General features: G+C 41.0%; 1 protein-coding gene and 1 non-coding gene across 2 annotated transcripts; both read right to left on the bottom strand.

Moving 5' to 3' along the window:
* Positions 1 to 9,896: 9,896 nt before the first annotated feature.
* On the bottom strand, positions 9,897 to 18,349 carry rpl30 (ribosomal protein L30). Its single transcript, XM_063060062.1, has 4 exons — positions 18,162 to 18,349; positions 13,531 to 13,676; positions 10,444 to 10,574; positions 9,897 to 10,002 (listed from the first exon to the last, which is right to left on the bottom strand). The coding sequence occupies exons 1-4, from the start codon at positions 18,180 to 18,182 to the stop codon at positions 9,953 to 9,955; spliced, it is 348 nt and encodes a 115-aa protein (XP_062916132.1). The 5' UTR covers positions 18,183 to 18,349; the 3' UTR covers positions 9,897 to 9,952.
* Positions 10,190 to 10,320, bottom strand: LOC134356769 (small nucleolar RNA SNORA72). Its single transcript, XR_010020425.1, has one exon. It is a non-coding gene; the product is annotated as a small nucleolar RNA SNORA72 (small nucleolar RNA).
* Positions 18,350 to 18,838: the final 489 nt, after the last annotated feature.

Here is an 18,838-nt window from a genome sequence, read left to right as displayed (position 1 = left end):
AGCGCCTTCGACCTCTCCCCGGCCGCTGAAATACGCAAAGCCGAGGATTTCGAGGCCTTCAACTCCAGAGATTCCGGTTACCACACAGTAGCAGCAGTAGCGAAGCCGCATTTCAGAAGTTTCCCAGATGTTCCGCTATGCACTCACGTCTGTCTCCATCAAATCAGGGTTGTGCACAGTCCCCTACTTGATTTTTTTCATGAAGATGATGGTGCATATATTGAAATATATGGAATGAGATGCCAGAGGAAGTGGTTGAAGCAGGTACAATAGCAACATTTAAAAGACATTTGGATAAGTACATACATAGGAAATATTTAGCAGGATATGGGCCAAATGCAGGCAAATGGGGCAAGCATGATAGGCACTTTGGTCAGCATGGACCAGTTGACTTGAAGGTCCTGTTTCCACCCTGTGTTACTATTGCATGATCCTTTGACCCTAGGGGATAGCTTCCAGTAAACTAGCGACAGTACCTATTCTCCACTCAATACCTTCAATGTGCATTCGTAGATCCAGTGAGCTTTGCCAAGTGAAACAATTTTTCAAAGTCGGAATTATAAGGTGGGAATGAAATATTTGGTAAATACCGTTTTTTCCTCCAAATTGTAAAGGGCAAGGAATATTGGCTCCACATCATCTGTCCATCACCAGAGAACTAATGGAAATTGGATTATCTAATGATTTTCCTGGCTTCTTTAACTTCTGAAAAATTGACTGATACTTCAACAAGTTAATTTGTCAAGGTGCCTTTTGCTAACTTTTTGCTCAATAACTACTGTGTTATAATTTTCACAGCAGAGACAGGAAATGTGTGCAATCCAACTCACTCAGCAAAGGTGTTGTTGACTGGGATGGTGTTAACTGTGGCTTTAATTGATAGTAGCAAAGAATACAGGATCAAGGTCCCAATCTTATTTTTGGATCTCTTCCACCATTCCAACGATCATTGGTGGTCCATGATCCATCTTCCTAACCTTGTCTGTCAGTGTCAGATGCATTATCAACAGTTGATTCAACTTCATTTACAGTTTGGGGCAGAAAATTCCACATTTCTATCTCACTCTTAGCACTTCAAGCCCTCTGACTCAGTGAGTTCTGCAGACAAAAGAAATTTATAAAATCATGAAAGATGAATGGTGACAGTCTTTTTTTCCAGGGTAGGTGAGTTGAGATCCAGAGAGCATGGAATTAAGTTGAGAGGAGAAAGGTATTAAAAAAATACCATGAACATTTCTTTGTTATTCCATTTTAGCACAATTTACTTATTCGTGTGATTTTTATGTATGGCACTGTACTGCTGCTGCAAAACAAAACATTTCACATCATATAAAAGTGATTCTGATTTTAATTCTGAACTTTTTCACACAGAGGTTGGTATTTGTATAGAACAAGCTGCCAGAGGAAGTGGTAGAGATAGATACATTTAGAACATATAAAAGACATTTAGATAGGTACATGATAGGAAAGGTTTAGAGGATGCAGGCAAGTGGAACGAACACAGATAAGCATCTTGATCAGCATGGACCATTTCATCCAAAGGGCCTGTTTCCATGCTTTATGACTCCATGCAGAACAAGGCATCTTCCTTTAAAGCAGTGCACAAAACCTCAAATGAGATATATTAAAGCCCCCTATAATCTCTGCAAGATCTCCTTGATCTTCCCCTCCCTTACAATAAAGACAAATAGAGTAGTTGCTTCCAAATTGCTCTTCTACCATTTGTAGAAAACCAATTGGAGGAAACCGAAGGTCTATGAGCCAGCCCTCATTGGGAGATCCGAGCTGGAGAGGGTCAGCAACTTTAAATTCCTTGATGCTATCATTTCAGATGATCTGTCCTTGGTTCCCGCATGTAAGTGCCATTACAAAGAAAGCACAGCAGTGCCTCTACTTTCTTAGAAATTTGCAAAGATTTGGCATATCATCTAAAAACTTTGATACACTTTTGTAGATGTGCAGTGGAGAGTATATTGACTGGTTGCACCACAGCTTGGAATGGAACCACCTATGTCCTTGAATGGAAAAGCCAACAAAAAGTAGTGGATACAGGTCAGTCCATCATGGGTAAAGTTCTTCCCACCTTTCAGCACACCTACACAGAGCACTGTCGCAGGAAGGTAGCATCCATCATCAGTGACTCCTACCATCCAGGCTGTGCTTTCTTCTCACTGCTGCCATCAGGAAGGAGGTACAGGAGCCTCAGGACCCACACCACCAGGTTCAGGAACAGTTACTACTACTCAATCATCAGGCTCTTGAACCAAAGAGGATAACTTCACTCAACTTCATTCACCCTATCATTAAACAGTTCCCACAATCAATGGACTCATTTTCAAGGACTCTTCATCTCATGTTCCCCACATTTATTGTTTATTTATTTATTTGCTTGTTTATTTATTATTTCTTTATTTTTGTATTTGAACAATTCTTTTCTCTTTTGCACATTGGATGTCTGTCCGTCTCGTTTGCTGTATTCTTTCACTGATTTTATTGCGTTTCTTGCATTAATTATGAATGCCCACAAGAAAATGATTCTCAGGATTGTACATCCTCAGATATGGTAACATCAAGGAATTTGAAGTCACTGATCCCCTCCACCTCCTATCCACTGATGAGGACAGGCTTCTTCCTCCTCTAGTCAATAACCAGCTCTTTGGTTTTGCCGTCGTTGAGCGAGAGGTTGTTGTTGTGACTCCATTTCACCAGATTTTCAATCTCCCTCCTACTGTACGTGCAGATTTATCTCCACCTTTGATTTGGCCAACAACAGTGGTGTTATCAGCTCACACTGGAGCAGTATTTAGCCACTTAGTACAAAGCAAGCAGAGCAGGAGGCGACTTGATAGAGGTGTACAAGATGGTACAACAAACTTCCTGACATAATGCCAGTGACATTAAACCTAATTCTGAATCTGGTAAGATGCATAGATCTAGTGGAAAGCCAGAGACTTTTTCCCAGGGTGGAAATAGCTAATAAAAGGAAGCATACTTTTAAGGTGATTGGAGGGCAGTATTGGGAGGATGTCAGAGGTAAGTTGTTTACACAGAGAGTGGTGGATGGATAGAATGCGCCGCCAGGAGGTAGGGGCAGATTCATTAGGGACATTTAAGATAGTCTTAGATGGGCATATGGCTGACAGAAAAATAGAAGGCCACATGGGAGGGAAGCTTTAGATTGATCTTAGAGTAGCATAAAAGTTTGGCACAACAAGGGCCAAAGGGCCTGTCATGTGCTGTAATATTCTATGTACTTCCCATAGCTAGAACAGTCTCCATGAGAGAAGGGAGGAATGGAACTGGCGTTTCAGTCCCATGAATGGTCAATGAGTGAAAAGATGTTACAGGGTGTAAGCAGAGGGGAGAGGGACAACAAACAATCTGCTGAAGGCACAGCTGGTCAAGCATCATCTGTGTGTGTGTGTGTTGGGGGGGGAGGAAATGGAAAAAAAAGTGGAGTGGAGAGTTGAGTGAGTTGGGGGTTGGGGAGTCCCGGGGAAGTCTAGCAGCAGACATCCACCTCAGGTAGTAACGGGATCACATGCTGTACTTCTGCCTGATAACAACATCTCTGCTGGCACAGAGAAGTGTGAGGTCGAGCAAGCTCAGTGCCAAATTAGCAGCCCTCAGCTGGTGAAGGGGTCCTGCAACAGGGCTCAGCCTCTCAAGGTCACAGCTGAGAGCTCACAGTGACACCAGCACTTTCTCAGGATTTTGTCAACCCCTCCTGTTAGTCCAAAGGTTACGTATACAGTACTCAGTCTTCCCTGCAGTTTGAGGCCAAGTTATTCTCACTGCTGCACCAGAGGGAGTCAGTGAGCTAACTCCTCCTTGTATCACACACCGAGGGGAGAGTCACCGCCTCACAGCTCTGGAGACCAAGGTTTGATCTTGATCTTGTGTGTTCTCAGTGTGAAATCTGCACATTCTCTGGTGACCACATGGGTTTCATGTGGGTGCTCCAGTTTCCTCCCACATCCCAAGGCCAGTAAGATAATTAATATTGTAAATTAATATGGGTAGATGGTAAAAGAATCAGAAGAGGCGATGGCCATGTAAGAGACAAGCACATGCAAAATACTGCAATAACTCAACAGATCAGGCAGCATCTACAGAGGGAATAAACAGTCAACGTTTCAGGCTGACCCTTCACCAGGAATGGAAAGGAAGCTAGAATGAATGAAGAGAGAATGTTGCAGGGTTACAAGAAAATGAAAGAGATAGGATTGCTTTACTTGGAGATGGGTAGGATCAATGGGCTGAATGGCCCTTTTTACTCAATGACTCCAATATATTATCTTGGGTCTCACTGTCAATGCCCGCACTAATTGCCCTCGAGGAGGCGCTGCTTCCTGAATAATTAGGGTAGATATGAAGGTAGAGCAGATGAAAGACACTGACAGGCTAGATAATCAGAGGCTTTTCCCCCAGGGTGTAAATGTCAAATACTAGCGAATGCAGGATCTGAGAGGGGTAGAGGAATTGGATTGTGCAGCAAGTTTTCTTTACACAGAGATTGGTGAGTGCCTGGAACAGGCAGCCAGGGGAGATGGTAGAAGAAGGTATGATAGTGGGATTTCAGAGGAATTTAAATAGACACATGAACGGAAGGGAACAGAGGGATATAGAGCATGTACAGGCAGGTGGGATTAGTTTAGACTGGCATTATAGTCAGCACAGAAATGATGTGCTGAAGGGTAATTGGTCATCGGTTTCTTGTCATATGAAGCAGCCTAGATTAAAGAGGAAAGACTGAGCGAGTAAGGGCTTTGTCAACTTTTTTTTATTGGCCACAGATACCACCTTTTGTGGGGTGATTAGCCACGGATATGAGCAGATCTGTATTAACACGCCAGGATCTTTTCATTCCATTATTTTTGAAAGCATCCTTGATTTACAGATTTTTTTTACATATACCCAAGACGTTTGCACAGTACTGAAATTAAGAGTGGTGAGTACAGCCCAATTGTCTCCAGTTAGTTCGTTCTGTGCCTTAGAAACTCTCATAATTGGGGCAATTTTTTGAACAATATACGAGTATTGTGACATTGCACTGATTTATGGTCCACTTAATGACTAGGGTCAGAGAATGTCAATAGTCAATAAAAAGATCAAAATTTATCCTGGCAGAGGCATGAAAAATAGAACTAAAGATCCCAGAACAAAGCAGGCAATTGATGCATTACTGCCCACATTGAGTCTTGCAGAGATTTAATGTTCCCACCTATTGGACGTTTACACAAGAGCTGATTACAGGACTTCTCCCACTTACAAATACTGAATTTATGTACAGCTCATGCATACAAGCACGTGAGAGAGAAGCGGAATAGATTTGCTAACAACAGGTCTGCAGATGCTGAAATCCAAGCAATACGCACAAAATGCTGGAGGAACTCAGCAGGCCAGTCAGCAACTATAGAAGAGTAGTCAACATTTTGGGCCGAGACCCTTCATCAGAGCTTAAGAAAAAAGATGGGAGGTCAGAGTGAAGGTGGGGGAGGGGAGGAAGTAGTACAAGGTAGTAGGTGTTTGGTGAAACTGGGACGAGGGAGGGACGAATTAAAGAGCGTGGAAATCGATTAGTTAAAGAGGTAAAAGGCTGGAGAAGGGGGAATCTGATAGGAGAGGACAGAAGGCCATGGAAGAAAGGGAAGGGGGAGGAGCACCAGAGGGAGGTGATGGGCAGGTAAGGAGATAAGATGAAAGTGAAATGAGAATGAGAATGGGGAAGGATAGGGGAGGGACCATTACTGAATGTTCATGTCATCAGGTTGGAAATTGCCCAGACAGAATACAAGGTGTTGCTCCTCCAACCTGAGTGTGGCCTCATCCTGGCAGTAGAGGCCACGGACTGACACATCAGGATGTGAATGGGAAGTGTAACTCAAATGGGTGGCCACCAGGAAATCCCACTTTTTGTGGCAAAGTGAAGCTGCTCAGCGAAGTGGCCTCCCAATCTACATTGGGTCTCACCAACATATGGGTGGCCACACTGGGTGCACTGGATACAGTAGATGACCCCAACAGACTCATAGTTGGTGTCACCTCACCTGGAAGGACTGTTTGAGGCCCTGAATAGTAGTAAGGAAGACAACGTAGGGGTAGGTTTAGCACCTGTTCCACTTGCAAGGGCAAGTGCCATGAGGGAGATCAGTGAGAGGCACAAATAGACAGGAAATCATATAAGGAGCAATCTCTGCAGAAAGCAGAAAGTGGCAGGGGTGGAGAGATGTGCTTGGTGGTGGGATCCTGTTGGAGATAGCAGAAGTTATGGAGAATTAATGTGCTGGACGTAAAGGCTGGTGGGGGTTGGGTGAGGGCAGTGTTGATGGTGGAGGAAGGGAAGCCCCTTTCTTTGGAGGACATCTCCTTAGTTCTAGAATGATTCTTCCAACTTCTGGTAATGCCACCCCCCAGCCCTTTACCTTTCACCAATCTACTTCCCAGCTCTTTACTTCACCTTTCCCGGTTTCACAAATCACCTACAGTGCTTTGTACTTCTTTCTCCCCTCCCCCACCTTCTTACCCTGACCTTCCATCTTTTTTCTCCTGTCCTGATGAAGGGTCTCAGCCCGAAACATCGACTGTACTCTTTTCCATAGATGGTGCTTGGCCTGCCAACTTCCTCCAGCATTTTGTGTGGGATAGATTTGCTTGCGACTGGCAGTTTCTGCCAGATGGGAGTGGGGCAGTTATTTTCTCTCCCACCCATTTGAACAAAAAACATTGAGCACACTCACTCACTCAGTCAGTGAGGCTGGCTGGCAGCCACTCTTCCACGCTTGCTGTTTCTTGTCACTACTTTCTTTGTGACTCTTCCACACACACTTATGAACAGTTCTCAGAACATTGCTGTAATTCAAGGACTGTCTGCAATCCATGTTTTTGAATTGCTTACAGGAAATCCAACAATTAGGGATCAATGCAAGTGCTAAGCAGTTATGGCTTTTCAGATTCAAGCTAATGTAGAAATCCAAAGATTAACCAACAAATATATCCTTTATTGTGCAAAATTGAGATTGTGTTTCACTGTCAAGCATCCATCAACCACATTTATTATGCACGTCTTCTCATATTACAGTGGTTATACATGTGGGATCATGACAGTGAGGCATAGGGATGAACCAATCACTGAGAAGTCATTGGGGTGGCAATGAAACCAAGTGCAGTACAAATAAATCAAACAGGTCTTCGAGGTAGATAGAACTAGGAAACATAGGGTTAAGATAAGGGAGAAAAGATTTAAGAGATAATAAAGGGCACCCAGAAAACTGTAAATGAATAAAATGTATGTAGTTGTTTTTTAATTGATTCAGGGTAAAGGGTGGGGGGGGGTTTGGGGAGAGAGAAGATTTTAAAAGGGATGGGGTGGCAAGTACATGAGTGCACTGCCCGTGTGGTTGAAACAGAAGCAAACAGCATTGAGGTGTCTAGACAAACTCTTAAATTGCCTGGGCAAAGGCGGCTAAGTGTTGAGCATCTCTATTTGTGAAAGACTGAACTCCAAGTCACCATGAAGAGGTAGTGGTCCAGCTCCCACCTTTACCATGAAATATTTGTTGCCTTGGTACAAGGAAAGAAGCAGACATAAAAACAGAGTTGAAGTAAACAATTCATGGGGCACTTTGGAAGGCTTCACTTTTCTCACCCCAGCAGCACACAGCTAATTCTCATCAAAAGCTTGATACCGCAAGACCTCTATACTCCCATTACAAGTTTCATACCTTTATAGCCTGGAAATAAAGTTTAGTTTCAACAGATTCTACTTACCTGCAAAAACAAATATGGAGCTCAGTTCCTCAAAATAGAGGTGAACTTTTGAGAAGCTTTGCACGTAAATGGAGGTTTATTTGACCACTCGAATGTTACGCTAATTATCAATCCACTGCCAATGAGGCAATAAAACTTAGGACGCAATTCAGGCCATTCAGTCCATCAAGTACTCTGCCATTCATTCATTGCTGATTTATTATCCTTCAACCCCATTCTCCTGCCTTCTCCCCATAATATTTGACGCCTACTAGTTAAGAACCTATCCGCCTCCACGTTAAACATACTCAATGACCTGGCTTCTACAACTGTCTGTGATGGTGAAATCCATAGATTCCCCACCCTCAGCTAAAAAAATTACACCTCATCTCTTTTCTAAAGGGACATATTTCTATTCTGGGGCTGTGCCCTCCGGTCCTAGACTCCCCCACTATAGGAAATATCCTCTCCACACCCATTCTATATAGGCATTTCAATATTTCCTGGGTTTTAATGAGATCCTTCCTCATTGTTCTAAACTGGTGAGTACAAGCCAAGACCCAAACACTGCTCATACACCAACCCTGTCATTTTGACCACTTACTCCCACTTTCACTCACCACCTCCCTATAAGGAATGCCCAGAGGACTGGGTTAGCCCACGGTGAAAGGGGTCAGAATTTCCTCAGAAAGAATCTGATTCTTACATAAAAAGACTTTCAGAAGTTTCTTTGAGCAGTATTTAAAAATCCAATCGATTGGTGGGAAGAGATCAGCTGGTTAAGCAAGCATTGCTAAGTTCAGTTACTACTTTTCAAAATTAAAACAAAGACTTGCTCACAACTATAGGAAGCAATATGCCTGCATCAGCTGTGGTGCAAGCTTTATATTGCATCCAGTACAAAGAAATAACTAGTGTTGAAATGAGGTTCACTCTCCAAATAACTGCAAAGCATTTTATCTTCCTGCTGACCGGAAGTTCTCTTTCTGGTTGTTTGTGCACTCATTTATACTTTCTTGGTCATGTTTGCTTTTGTTGATGCACATCTTCTCTTTGACCCCACAACGGCCATCCTATCCCCAGACCCTGAAAAGTTATCACTAGCCCTGTTTCTTTATTTACAGATTGAGCTATTCCTTATGACCCTTTTTTATTTTCCTGCAAAAAGAACAACCTCTTGTAAAGGACCCACCCACATTATCTAGCATTCTGTCAAAAACATCTTTTGCTTCAGCAACAGTCCTTTGTTTCATCTTACCTACTGGGAGCACACTTAGTCCCAGACACTTTGGATGCCCCAAAATAACACATCCAATTTTGTGTCTTAACCTTCAGCCTGCTACATTATTGCAGCATATTCTTTTCATTAATATCATTTTGATTTAGCTGACAACTTGCTTCTCAACTTTGTCATGTTAATGCATATTCTACTTGCTTTAACAATCCTTTATTCTGCTCCAATTAATTCTTCAGACTTGTGCATCTGAAATATTTCACATGTATCCCTGCAACCATTTACAGCAGCTCCATTAGAGCCATGTTTTGCTTCAGATCTTAACTAAAGGCATTTTAGATCCGTAATCATATTTATAGAACCATCATGTAGAAACAACCAATAAATTTCCAATGTGAAGGCAGTTGTGTTCATCGATTCTAAAATCACAATCTGAATTAACTGATCTTTGCATTTAAAATGTAACCTAGGTTTTATTCAGTTTTGGGATACAGGCTTTATTTTTTAAAAAAAACTCCCACTCCATAACCAGAATCCACTGGATGAAGTGATGAAAAGACTGAATGCTGAAAAGTATGTCACAGCCCAGTGGGAGCAACTAAAATAAACATTTGCCCTTTCCCCCATTCTAAATGGGGACTATGTAACTTGACAGATTATGTTATGTTTCCTAATTGGGTTAATGGTGTTTCCATCTCTCCCCCCTTTCCATTTGAGAACAGATGCTGTAAAGTCTATATATTGCACTGAAACTTTTACTTAGCACAACTCTATGCCAAGACACAAGGAGTCATCAAATCAAATTACTGGATTAAGTGAATCTCAAGGGGAATGCACCTTCAATAAATGTGTTGACTTTCCTGTGAAAATCCCAAGTGTAAATTTGGAGCACGCTATTAAAAACTTGAAACAGTTTTGTCTTTTTACTGAACGCCTTTATTTGTAAAATATTTCAGTGTCATAAGCAATTTATTTCTCACTGATCTGTTCCGGCATACTTCTGATGATGTCAGAATCACCTGAAAGAAAAGAACCATTAAATGGCAAATTAATTTCACCGTTCTCCATCAGCTAAGCAGGTAATTATACAGGGAAAAAAAAAGCATAGCAAGCAACTCAAACCCATTTACATTTGTTTGATTCCTTTTGCAACTAAAGCTTTTGCCCCATAGACCAGACAGTTTCATGGCATAATGCAATAAACCAAGTTGTCGCTGGCAAATATTACAACAGAACTTGGTAAACAGTTCTGTGGACTATAAACACAGCATTAATCTAGCGAATGACTAGCCTGACTTGACTAGAAATTAAAATCAAGCCAGCGAGAATATTCGCAATAACACAGTAACTAATAATTAACTGTGCAAGAGCTATTACCACATGCAGTTTTAACACACTGGATTACAGAATTCAGATCCAATCACATGCATCTGAATGTAGTCTTAGTATTGTATAATTACCTGGATCAATGATGGCCAGTGTGCACACCCTGTAGTATTTACCACAAGCGGTACCCAGCTCAATATTGTTGCCACTATAATGATGTACACCAGTCTTAGCTAACATGGCATAGTACTCAATTTCTGATTTCCTGCAACAAATATAATACACCATCAAAACAGTAAGAAATACAACCTTCTATCAATACAAGACTGCCAATTAGCCCAATGGAAAGCAAAAAGCAAAATGTACCAACTACACGTGAATGACAAATTGACCAGGCTTTATATCTGAAGTTAATTTCTTCATTTGAAATATTTTAACATGATATTACATAACGGAAGCAAAGACATCAATCTGCTTTGTTGGTATAAATTACATACCAACATACGCAGGTAGAGTTGCTTACCACGCAGTCATGATAATGTACCATTTGTAACTTATACCATGAATGCTAAAATTAACACCGAAGTGCAATACAAAATAGAAATTTTAAGTCAATTCCCCACAACAGCCAAATCAGTGGAGGTCTTTCCATACTACCAATTTCTGAATTCTAAACTGAACTTCATTAATGAACTATTTACAATTGATATTAAAGACTCGAGTGCACAAGAAAATGGGTGCACTGCAGTCAAATTTGCTGGTGACACCAACTAATTGTGAAGGCCGAGTAATGTTGGCCTTTACTAGAGTATGGAGTATAAAATTAAGGAGGTTTTAATACTACTTTACAGAATGCAGGCAAGACTGCACTGGCATTACCGCATTCAGGCTTATTCTCTATAATCAAAGAATATAGGTTTCTCCCGCTATCCGAATATAGAGCGTTCCCGTGAAACCGTTCATAAGCCGAAATGGCATAAAGCAAAGAAGCAATTACCAGTAATTTATATGGGAAATTTTTTGAGCATTCCCAGACCCAAAAAATAGCCTACCAAAAAGCACATAAAATCTAAAATCACTAACATATAGTAAAAGCAGGAATGATATGATAAATACACAGCCTATATAAAGTAGAAATAAGGTATGTACAGTGTAGTTTCACTTAACAGAATCAGGAAGTTTGAGCCAAAATCAATTTGTCACAGTCATACTTTATTGATCCCAAGGGAAATTGGTTTTCATTACAGTTGCACCATAAATAATTAAATAGTAATATGTAAATTATGCCAGGAAATAAGTCCAGGACCAGCCTACTGGCTCAGGGAGGAGTTGTAAAGTTTGATGGCCACAGGCAGGAATGACTTCCTATGACACTCTGTGTTGCATCTCGGTGGAATGAGTCTCTGGCTGAATGTACTCCTGTGCCCACCCAGTACATTATGTAGTGGATGGGAGACATTGTCCAAGATGGCATGCAACTTGGACAGCATCCTCTTTTCAGACACCACCTTCAGAGTCCAGTTCCATCCCCACATCATCACTGGCCTTACGAATTGTCCAAAAAAAAAATCCGCAAGTACACGCATGTGCACGTCACACATGCGCACACACCTGTTCACACAAGGCTTCATGGTCATGGTAGTCTTTCTCCAGGTAAACACAAGTTTAAAGCAAGCGTCTTTTTTCATAAAAGCGAAATGTCATAAAGAGAACGTTCAGAAAGCGGGGGACACCTGTATATCTGAATCTACAGAGTCTCGAGAAAGCATTCAGCCCCAACTATTTCCACAATTTACTGTCTCATTTTCTAAATTTAAAATTTATGTAAGTAGGATTTGTTTGAGCTAATTGACAAGACATTGTGCATCATGTTAAGTCAAAAGAAAAAATTCAAAGCCTGTCAACAGTTTACTAAAGATTAAAAACCATAAGTTATGTGAGGTCCTTTTGTAATCCTTTCTGCAATTACGCCAACTTTCCTCAGGTGCAATATACAGTATTACCTTACCAACTTGTTGATGTAGAAAATTGGAGCATCACCTGTTTTCAATGAATTCATAAGACTAAACAACACCCCCCCCCCCCAAAAAAGGTATAACAGTATGGTAAATTTTCAACAGACGAAACCAAAAAGACAAAACAGCATTCAAGACAAATCAAGGAAATGATAAGAGAAGCAGAAATCTGGAAAGGGTACAAGACCATCTTAAAGGCACTGAACATACCTCGCAGCTCAGTGCAGTGCATTATGAAAAAAAAAATGGAAAATATATGAAACCACGGCCACACTACCTAGGTCAGGCCACTCCTCCAAACTTCAGTCTCCAAGGAAGAATGGCATTTATAAGTCAGGCTACTGTGATGCCAACACTCATTCAGTGAGCTGCAGAAGTCAGTGGCTGCAACTGGAGATGAAGTTCATGGCTCCACAATCTTTAAAGCCTTGCACAAAAACAGAACAGTGGCAAGGAAGAAGCCCTGGCTTAAAAAAAGCACATCCTTACCCATAAAGATTTTGCAAAGCATCTCTTAGAAGATACTGTAAAGATGCGGAAAAAGATCTTATAGTCAGATGAGACCAAAGTGGAACCATGTGGTCTCAACTCAAGGCAGTATGTGTGGCACAAATCTAATCAGCCAGGGAACACCATCCCTATGGGGATCCTCTTCAGCAGCAGGGACTGGAAATCCAGTCAGGGTTGATGGAAAGATGAATACTGCTAAATACAGAGATCTTAAATCTTTAAAAGAGTATCTTTTATCTTTGAAATGTTCCTGCTGATCCTCTCTCAGATGCTGTTAGATAAGCACTTTGTAATTTCAGTAACTCATGGGTCTTTTCCTCTTTTTACCTCTACCATTTTCCCCTTTTCTAGTAACTTGAGAATTTGTACTCTTCCATGTACTGTTCTTGCAGTGAGGCCTTTTATTATCCCCATAACACCACTTGACTGAGCATTACCACCACTGCACTATTCAATCTTCCCAGATCTTCATCCTATCACAGGCAGCTTGTTGTTGTTCTACTTCACCTCCCTCTCCACAGTTTTAAATAATTTATTTGTGACTTTTGAAAGTTCAGTGGGCATTCAACATGTATTTCTCACTCCAAGTGCTGAGAATTTTGTTTTTGTTTCTAAATTGCAACAATGTCAAAAATGAGACAAAAACAACTAACATATGATATATTGTGTTATTCATCTCAAAATGCTGTAACTCACCTCAAGGCTGCACAGTTGTTAGCAAGAATAACCAGCTTGGCTTTGCCTTGACGAATCATTTTCAACGTCTGTTTGTAACCGAGCACATATTTACCACTCTTCATTACCAGCTGAAGCCTGGAATTGATGGATTCCAAAGACTTTTTCTGCATTTAAAAAAAATGTCACTTTAACTACCAAAACAATCAAAAATGCAAAACAGAATGCTCAACCAACTCCAAGGCACCTGAAGTACTTCAATGGTTTGATGGCTGATATCCGTCAAAATTCAGAGATGAAATCTAATAAGTTATTGTCCTCAGATATACATCCAATTTCGAACAGAACTTTAGGAAATGTCATTATTTTTAGTCTATACTGCTATTTTACATGACTTAATTGCTCCAAATTCTAGTTATTTTAAAACTATAATGCCTTCTGGCGTGCAAAACCACCAACTTTTCCACCTTTCTAAGCTTAACAAGTAAGTGCCTGCAGCAGGGCCTTAATATTACCTCACAAGGATCTTGTTGCTGGACAAGGTTACAACCAACCAGAGATGGGCCTTTTGCCAGATGTGTCAACACTATGAACAGTAACTATGGCTTATTAAGATCCTAGCCAGTATGTTTAATACACACAAAAAAAAACGATTCCTTACATCATTGGACCCATCGTGCCTGGAAAGAAATCGATAGGGAAGCCACTAACCCAGCTCCCTCATACCCTAAACATACAGGTAACTTCTGCAGTTATCAAACTCTCAATCACCACTTCTGTATCTACTTTGGATGTCCTAACCCTATTAATGCACTGGGCTAGAAAGATTTACGTATCTGATTTCTCGAACAAATGGGGTGACTTGAAGCAATGTACATCCACCGTAACTTGCAAGAAAGACGGATTATTGAAACAAGAACTCAAGGGCTGTTAATAGCGTGAATTGTGAGAAGCTGTCTCCCCAGCAGAGGTTTCAGAATTTGGTAGCATTATTTCAGAATAAGCACTGTCTGTTTAATACAGATGAGCAGGAATTTCTTTCCTTGAAGATTAATGAAACTTTGGAATTCTCTATACCATAAAACTGAGGAGGAAAAATCATTAGTATCTTCAATGAACAGTTTAACAGAAATGTGAACTACAAAGTGAAGGTGCCTGGGAAGAGCATGATGAAGTGTTGTCAAGGATGTGACTGAGAGGTGACTTGAAGGACTTGGCTACTCCTGCTGTCTGTCACCACCCACTCTTACACTAGTTTTACAGGCAGCCCAACTCAATTCACAACAGGTGAGGCAAAACAGCTAGGATTGGCCCTTCACCACCAGTCTTGGCTACATCAATAGTCCTTTTCCCTTCAAACTAAACACCACAATGGTCCATGATCATTCTAGTCCATAAAGAAAAAGCCTGCTTTCTTCACTAGTAACCATCACAAGCATCACCCTCACTTTCAAAGAGTTGTCTCATTTCCAAACTGCCCCAATTACCATGTTCAGGCCTCTGTTCAGAATTCTCATACAAAGTACCAAATTAACTCTCAATGTTACAATTAGCAAACCATGCAATTAAGAGAACAGTAATCTGTCATACTCATTCTTCCTTCTGGATATTTCCCCATTTCTAACTTCCATTTTCCTCTTGCCAATCAGAGCCACAAAGTAGCCTGCAATTACTTTACTTGGTGTCATTACTACAGGTGACCTGTAAAGATTTATCTTGGCCTTCATTTTTCACTTGTGCTTACCAAATATGTGGTTTCAGACAATAAGTTTCAATTCCTTTCATGACCCTTCCACTAACAGTTTCCTGTTAAGTCACAATTTCAAGTTCCTGGGTGTCAAGATCTCTGAGAATCTAACCTGGTCCTAAAATATCAATGCAGCAATAAAGAAGTCAAGCCAGCAGCTTACTTCATTAGGAGTTTGAAGAGATTTGGTTTGTCAACTAAAACACTAAGACTTCTACAGAGGTACCAGGTCCACTTACCCTGACGAGGCTGCAACACCATCTGGTATGGGGGAGGGGGCTACTGCACAGGACCAAAAGAAGCTACGAAATGATGTAAAATCAGTCAACATCTAAGACATCTTCAAGGAATGGTGCCTCAGAAAGGCAACGTCAATTATTAAGGATCCATCACCATGCCCTCTTCTCACTGTTACTGTCAGGAAGGAGGTACAGAAGACTGAAGGCACACACACTCAACAATTCAGGAACAGCTTCTTCCCCTCTGTCATCAGATTCCTAAATGGACATTGAACCCATGAACACTAACTCATTTTAAAAATATTATTTGTTTTGCACTATTTTTTCATCTAATTATTTAATACACATATACATTTACAGTAATTGATTTACCTTTTTCCTTATATTACTAAGTATTGCCTTGTACTGCTGCTGCATTAATCTTCATGACACATGCCAGTGACAATAAAACTGATTAAGTTAATGACATCTGCTCCCTTAGCTTCTGTACAACCAAACTTACAATAACTTTACTGTATGAGCCAAAGATTAACTATTTTACACCAATACCTCATGAAGAACCACCTATGTTAATTGAGCCTATCCTACTTAGAAATAGCTATTTATACAAGTTCTGGCTAGACTACCACCTTATTCGATCTTATATTATCTTCTTCATCCATCTATTTTCTTTGTTGACCTACCTGACTAAGCAACAACCTATTTTAAAGATCACACCCTTGATTTCAAGAAGACCACAGAACCCAAATGTAACAAACTGGATTCAAAGCTGACTCAGGAATAATATGCAAAGGAAGATGATCAACAAACATTTTGATGACGGAGTGTTGTGGATTGCAGAGTTGTGCCAGGTTCCTCAAATTTTTGTGATGTATCAATTATCTGGCCAAATGCAGGGTGCCACAATTATGAAGCATGCAGACAATAAAGTGCATTTCAATAACAGAGAGGAGAAAAGTTAAACAATTCAGAATAATCCAAGAGTGCTGCATTCACCAGCAACTTATGTTGCTTCAAATTCCAGCATCTGCAGATTTCCTCGTGTTTGCAAAAGAGTAATTAAACGGGCATAAAACAATAAAATCAAAAAATTGGAAATACTCCAGCTATGCAACCTTAGTGAACAGATGATGCTTTTGGTCAACAGGCTTAATTCAAAAATTTCAAGCATCTGCATGACTTTGCTCTCAAAAACAGATCACTATGATTTTAGGACATGGATAGAAAAGGTTGCTGGGTTAACAGGAAATAGATGGATTGTTTATTGGTTGTGGAGAGGTGCTACTGAGATCAGCACAGGCAAATTAAATTTTTATATTTCATATAATTGATTTGAAGGCACCAAAAAATAAAATGAACACAATATCTAAACGAGAGATTGGGATCTGGGAACATGGTGGAAGTAAACAGTAGATTCATCACTAATTTCTCCAATACAGGACTAATGACCTGACTCCTCATGTGGCTGCAAGGTGAAGCATAAGTCACTCTCAACTTGCTTTGTTGCATTATCACTGTTGTATATGGCACAAAACGTGTTTTGTGGCAGTAGTACAGTGCAGACATATTACCTTGGGCCTTTTCCTGCATTCCTACCGATGGATGAAGATTAGCCTTTTAGACAAGTTTCAGGGAAGCCTTGGGAGAAACACTGCACACTTTGATGTAGGTAAGAAATAACTTCTATTTGGGATTCAGAAGAGAAGCCTCAAACTCACCTCACTAGCCTCAAACAAGGTTAGCACTTTTTGTGAAGGTCTAACAAGGAAAATCAGTACCAGTTTTCCAAGATTCCTGGTTAAATTCAGTCTGAAGGTCAATGACCAAACAAAGTAATAAAAAAAAATCACCCAATTTAAACCACATAAATATTTTTGTCAAATCTACTAATACATTTTGCACCAAAAAAAACACCCCTATGCATAAATTAATGCTCACATGCTTGAGACTACCTCAATAAATATATTCTGCACCAGTAGAGGCCTTGGACAAAATTCAGCAGTCTTTGGCTAGTGATATGCAAAGTACCGCGACGACTACGGCAGTGGGACTCCCATCCTGGATCTCAAGTATTAATGCCAGTTATACAGCATAGAAGCAGGCCTTTTGACCCAACTCCATAATGCCAACCAATATCAAATACTAAAGGGAATGCATTTAAGTTGTGAGTGGTGAAGTTTAAAATTGTGCAGAGCAAGCTTTTTTTTTGAAGAGACTGATAGTAACGGATTGCCAGGGAAGGAGATTTGCTAATGGCGTTAAAGACCTTGTAAATATGTAGATTATGGCAGAATATGTATGGTGTACAGGCATAAAACATTTCCTTTTTCTTGGTATCATGTTCAGTGCAGACGTTGTAGGCAGAAGAACCCATACCTGTGCTAAAATGTTTCATGTTCTGAAATATTTTTAAATGCTAAAGGAACGATGGGCATGGTCACAGCCAGAAAAATCATCCTTTATGGATTCAGTACTGATCCGACTCGCTGTCCCATCACAGCCCCACCTTCCCAAGGTCCCGGGATTCTTCAGGCCCAAACGGAGAGCCGACTGCCTATGTAGGGACAGATGGGCGAGATCCGATTCCCGGGCCCGGGAGCGCGCCACCGCCTCTCCACGTGAACCAGGCCCGAGGCCAACGAACCCACGGTCGGGGAGGGACTCACCGTCTTCTTTGCCGCCACCATCGTATCCGCTGCGGTTCCCGCCTGAACCCTCCGGCGATTAGATCAACGTAAAGTGCGAGTGTGAGTCGAGGGAGCGCGGCGGGAAGCTAGGGAGTGACCCGCGAGGCGGAGGAAGCCGAACGGCGAGCTAACCCCAATATGGCTGGAGAGAGAAAGGAAAGGCCTCCCACAATCCCTTGCCTTTCAGCCGGCGGCCATCGCGAGACTTGGCAAGAGACTTGCGCATGGGCGAATGGCGGGGAGGAGTGAGGAATCATATGTTACGCCGCGCTCCGTGGTAACCACAAGTCAAGGCCCAAATTTTAACCTCAACGTACTTTTAAATGTTTTATTTATATTTCCTCTTCATAGTTTGATGCTCCTTGGTTTTAAGGTTTAATTTTGTTACAAAGTACACCAATGCTACTCGCGCACATTTAATTTTACTTTTAAGTAAAATGTGTTGACTGAATTTATCAAGAATAGGGTGCAAAGCAACACACACAAAAAGCTGGAAGCATCATCTGTGGAAAAGAGTAAACAGTCAACGTTTCGGGCCGATACCCTTCATCAGGCCTGCTAAAATAGATCTGCATATGAGGACAGCCAGGACACTTCAAAGTGCATATTGGTACACGTATGCACAGGTACAATGTAAAACTTATTTGCAGCAGAAT

Source organism: Mobula hypostoma, chromosome 1, assembly GCF_963921235.1.
Source record: "Mobula hypostoma chromosome 1, sMobHyp1.1, whole genome shotgun sequence".
Classification (NCBI taxonomy): Eukaryota; Metazoa; Chordata; class Chondrichthyes; order Myliobatiformes; family Myliobatidae; genus Mobula; species Mobula hypostoma.
This window is presented reverse-complemented; position numbering and strand designations above follow the sequence as displayed.

Bases quoted from the DNA above. Each gene is read 5' to 3' on its own strand.
- rpl30 (XM_063060062.1), bottom strand. From the start codon at position 18,182: ATGGTGGCGGCAAAGAAGACG. The intron at 13,677-18,161 runs GTGAGTCCCTCC...TTTTAAATGCAG, and splicing joins TGGTGGCGGCAAAGAAGACG to AAAAAGTCTTTGGAATCCAT. The intron at 10,003-10,443 runs GTAATTATACAA...CTTTTCTTTCAG, and splicing joins ACTGGCCATCATTGATCCAG to GTGATTCTGACATCATCAGA.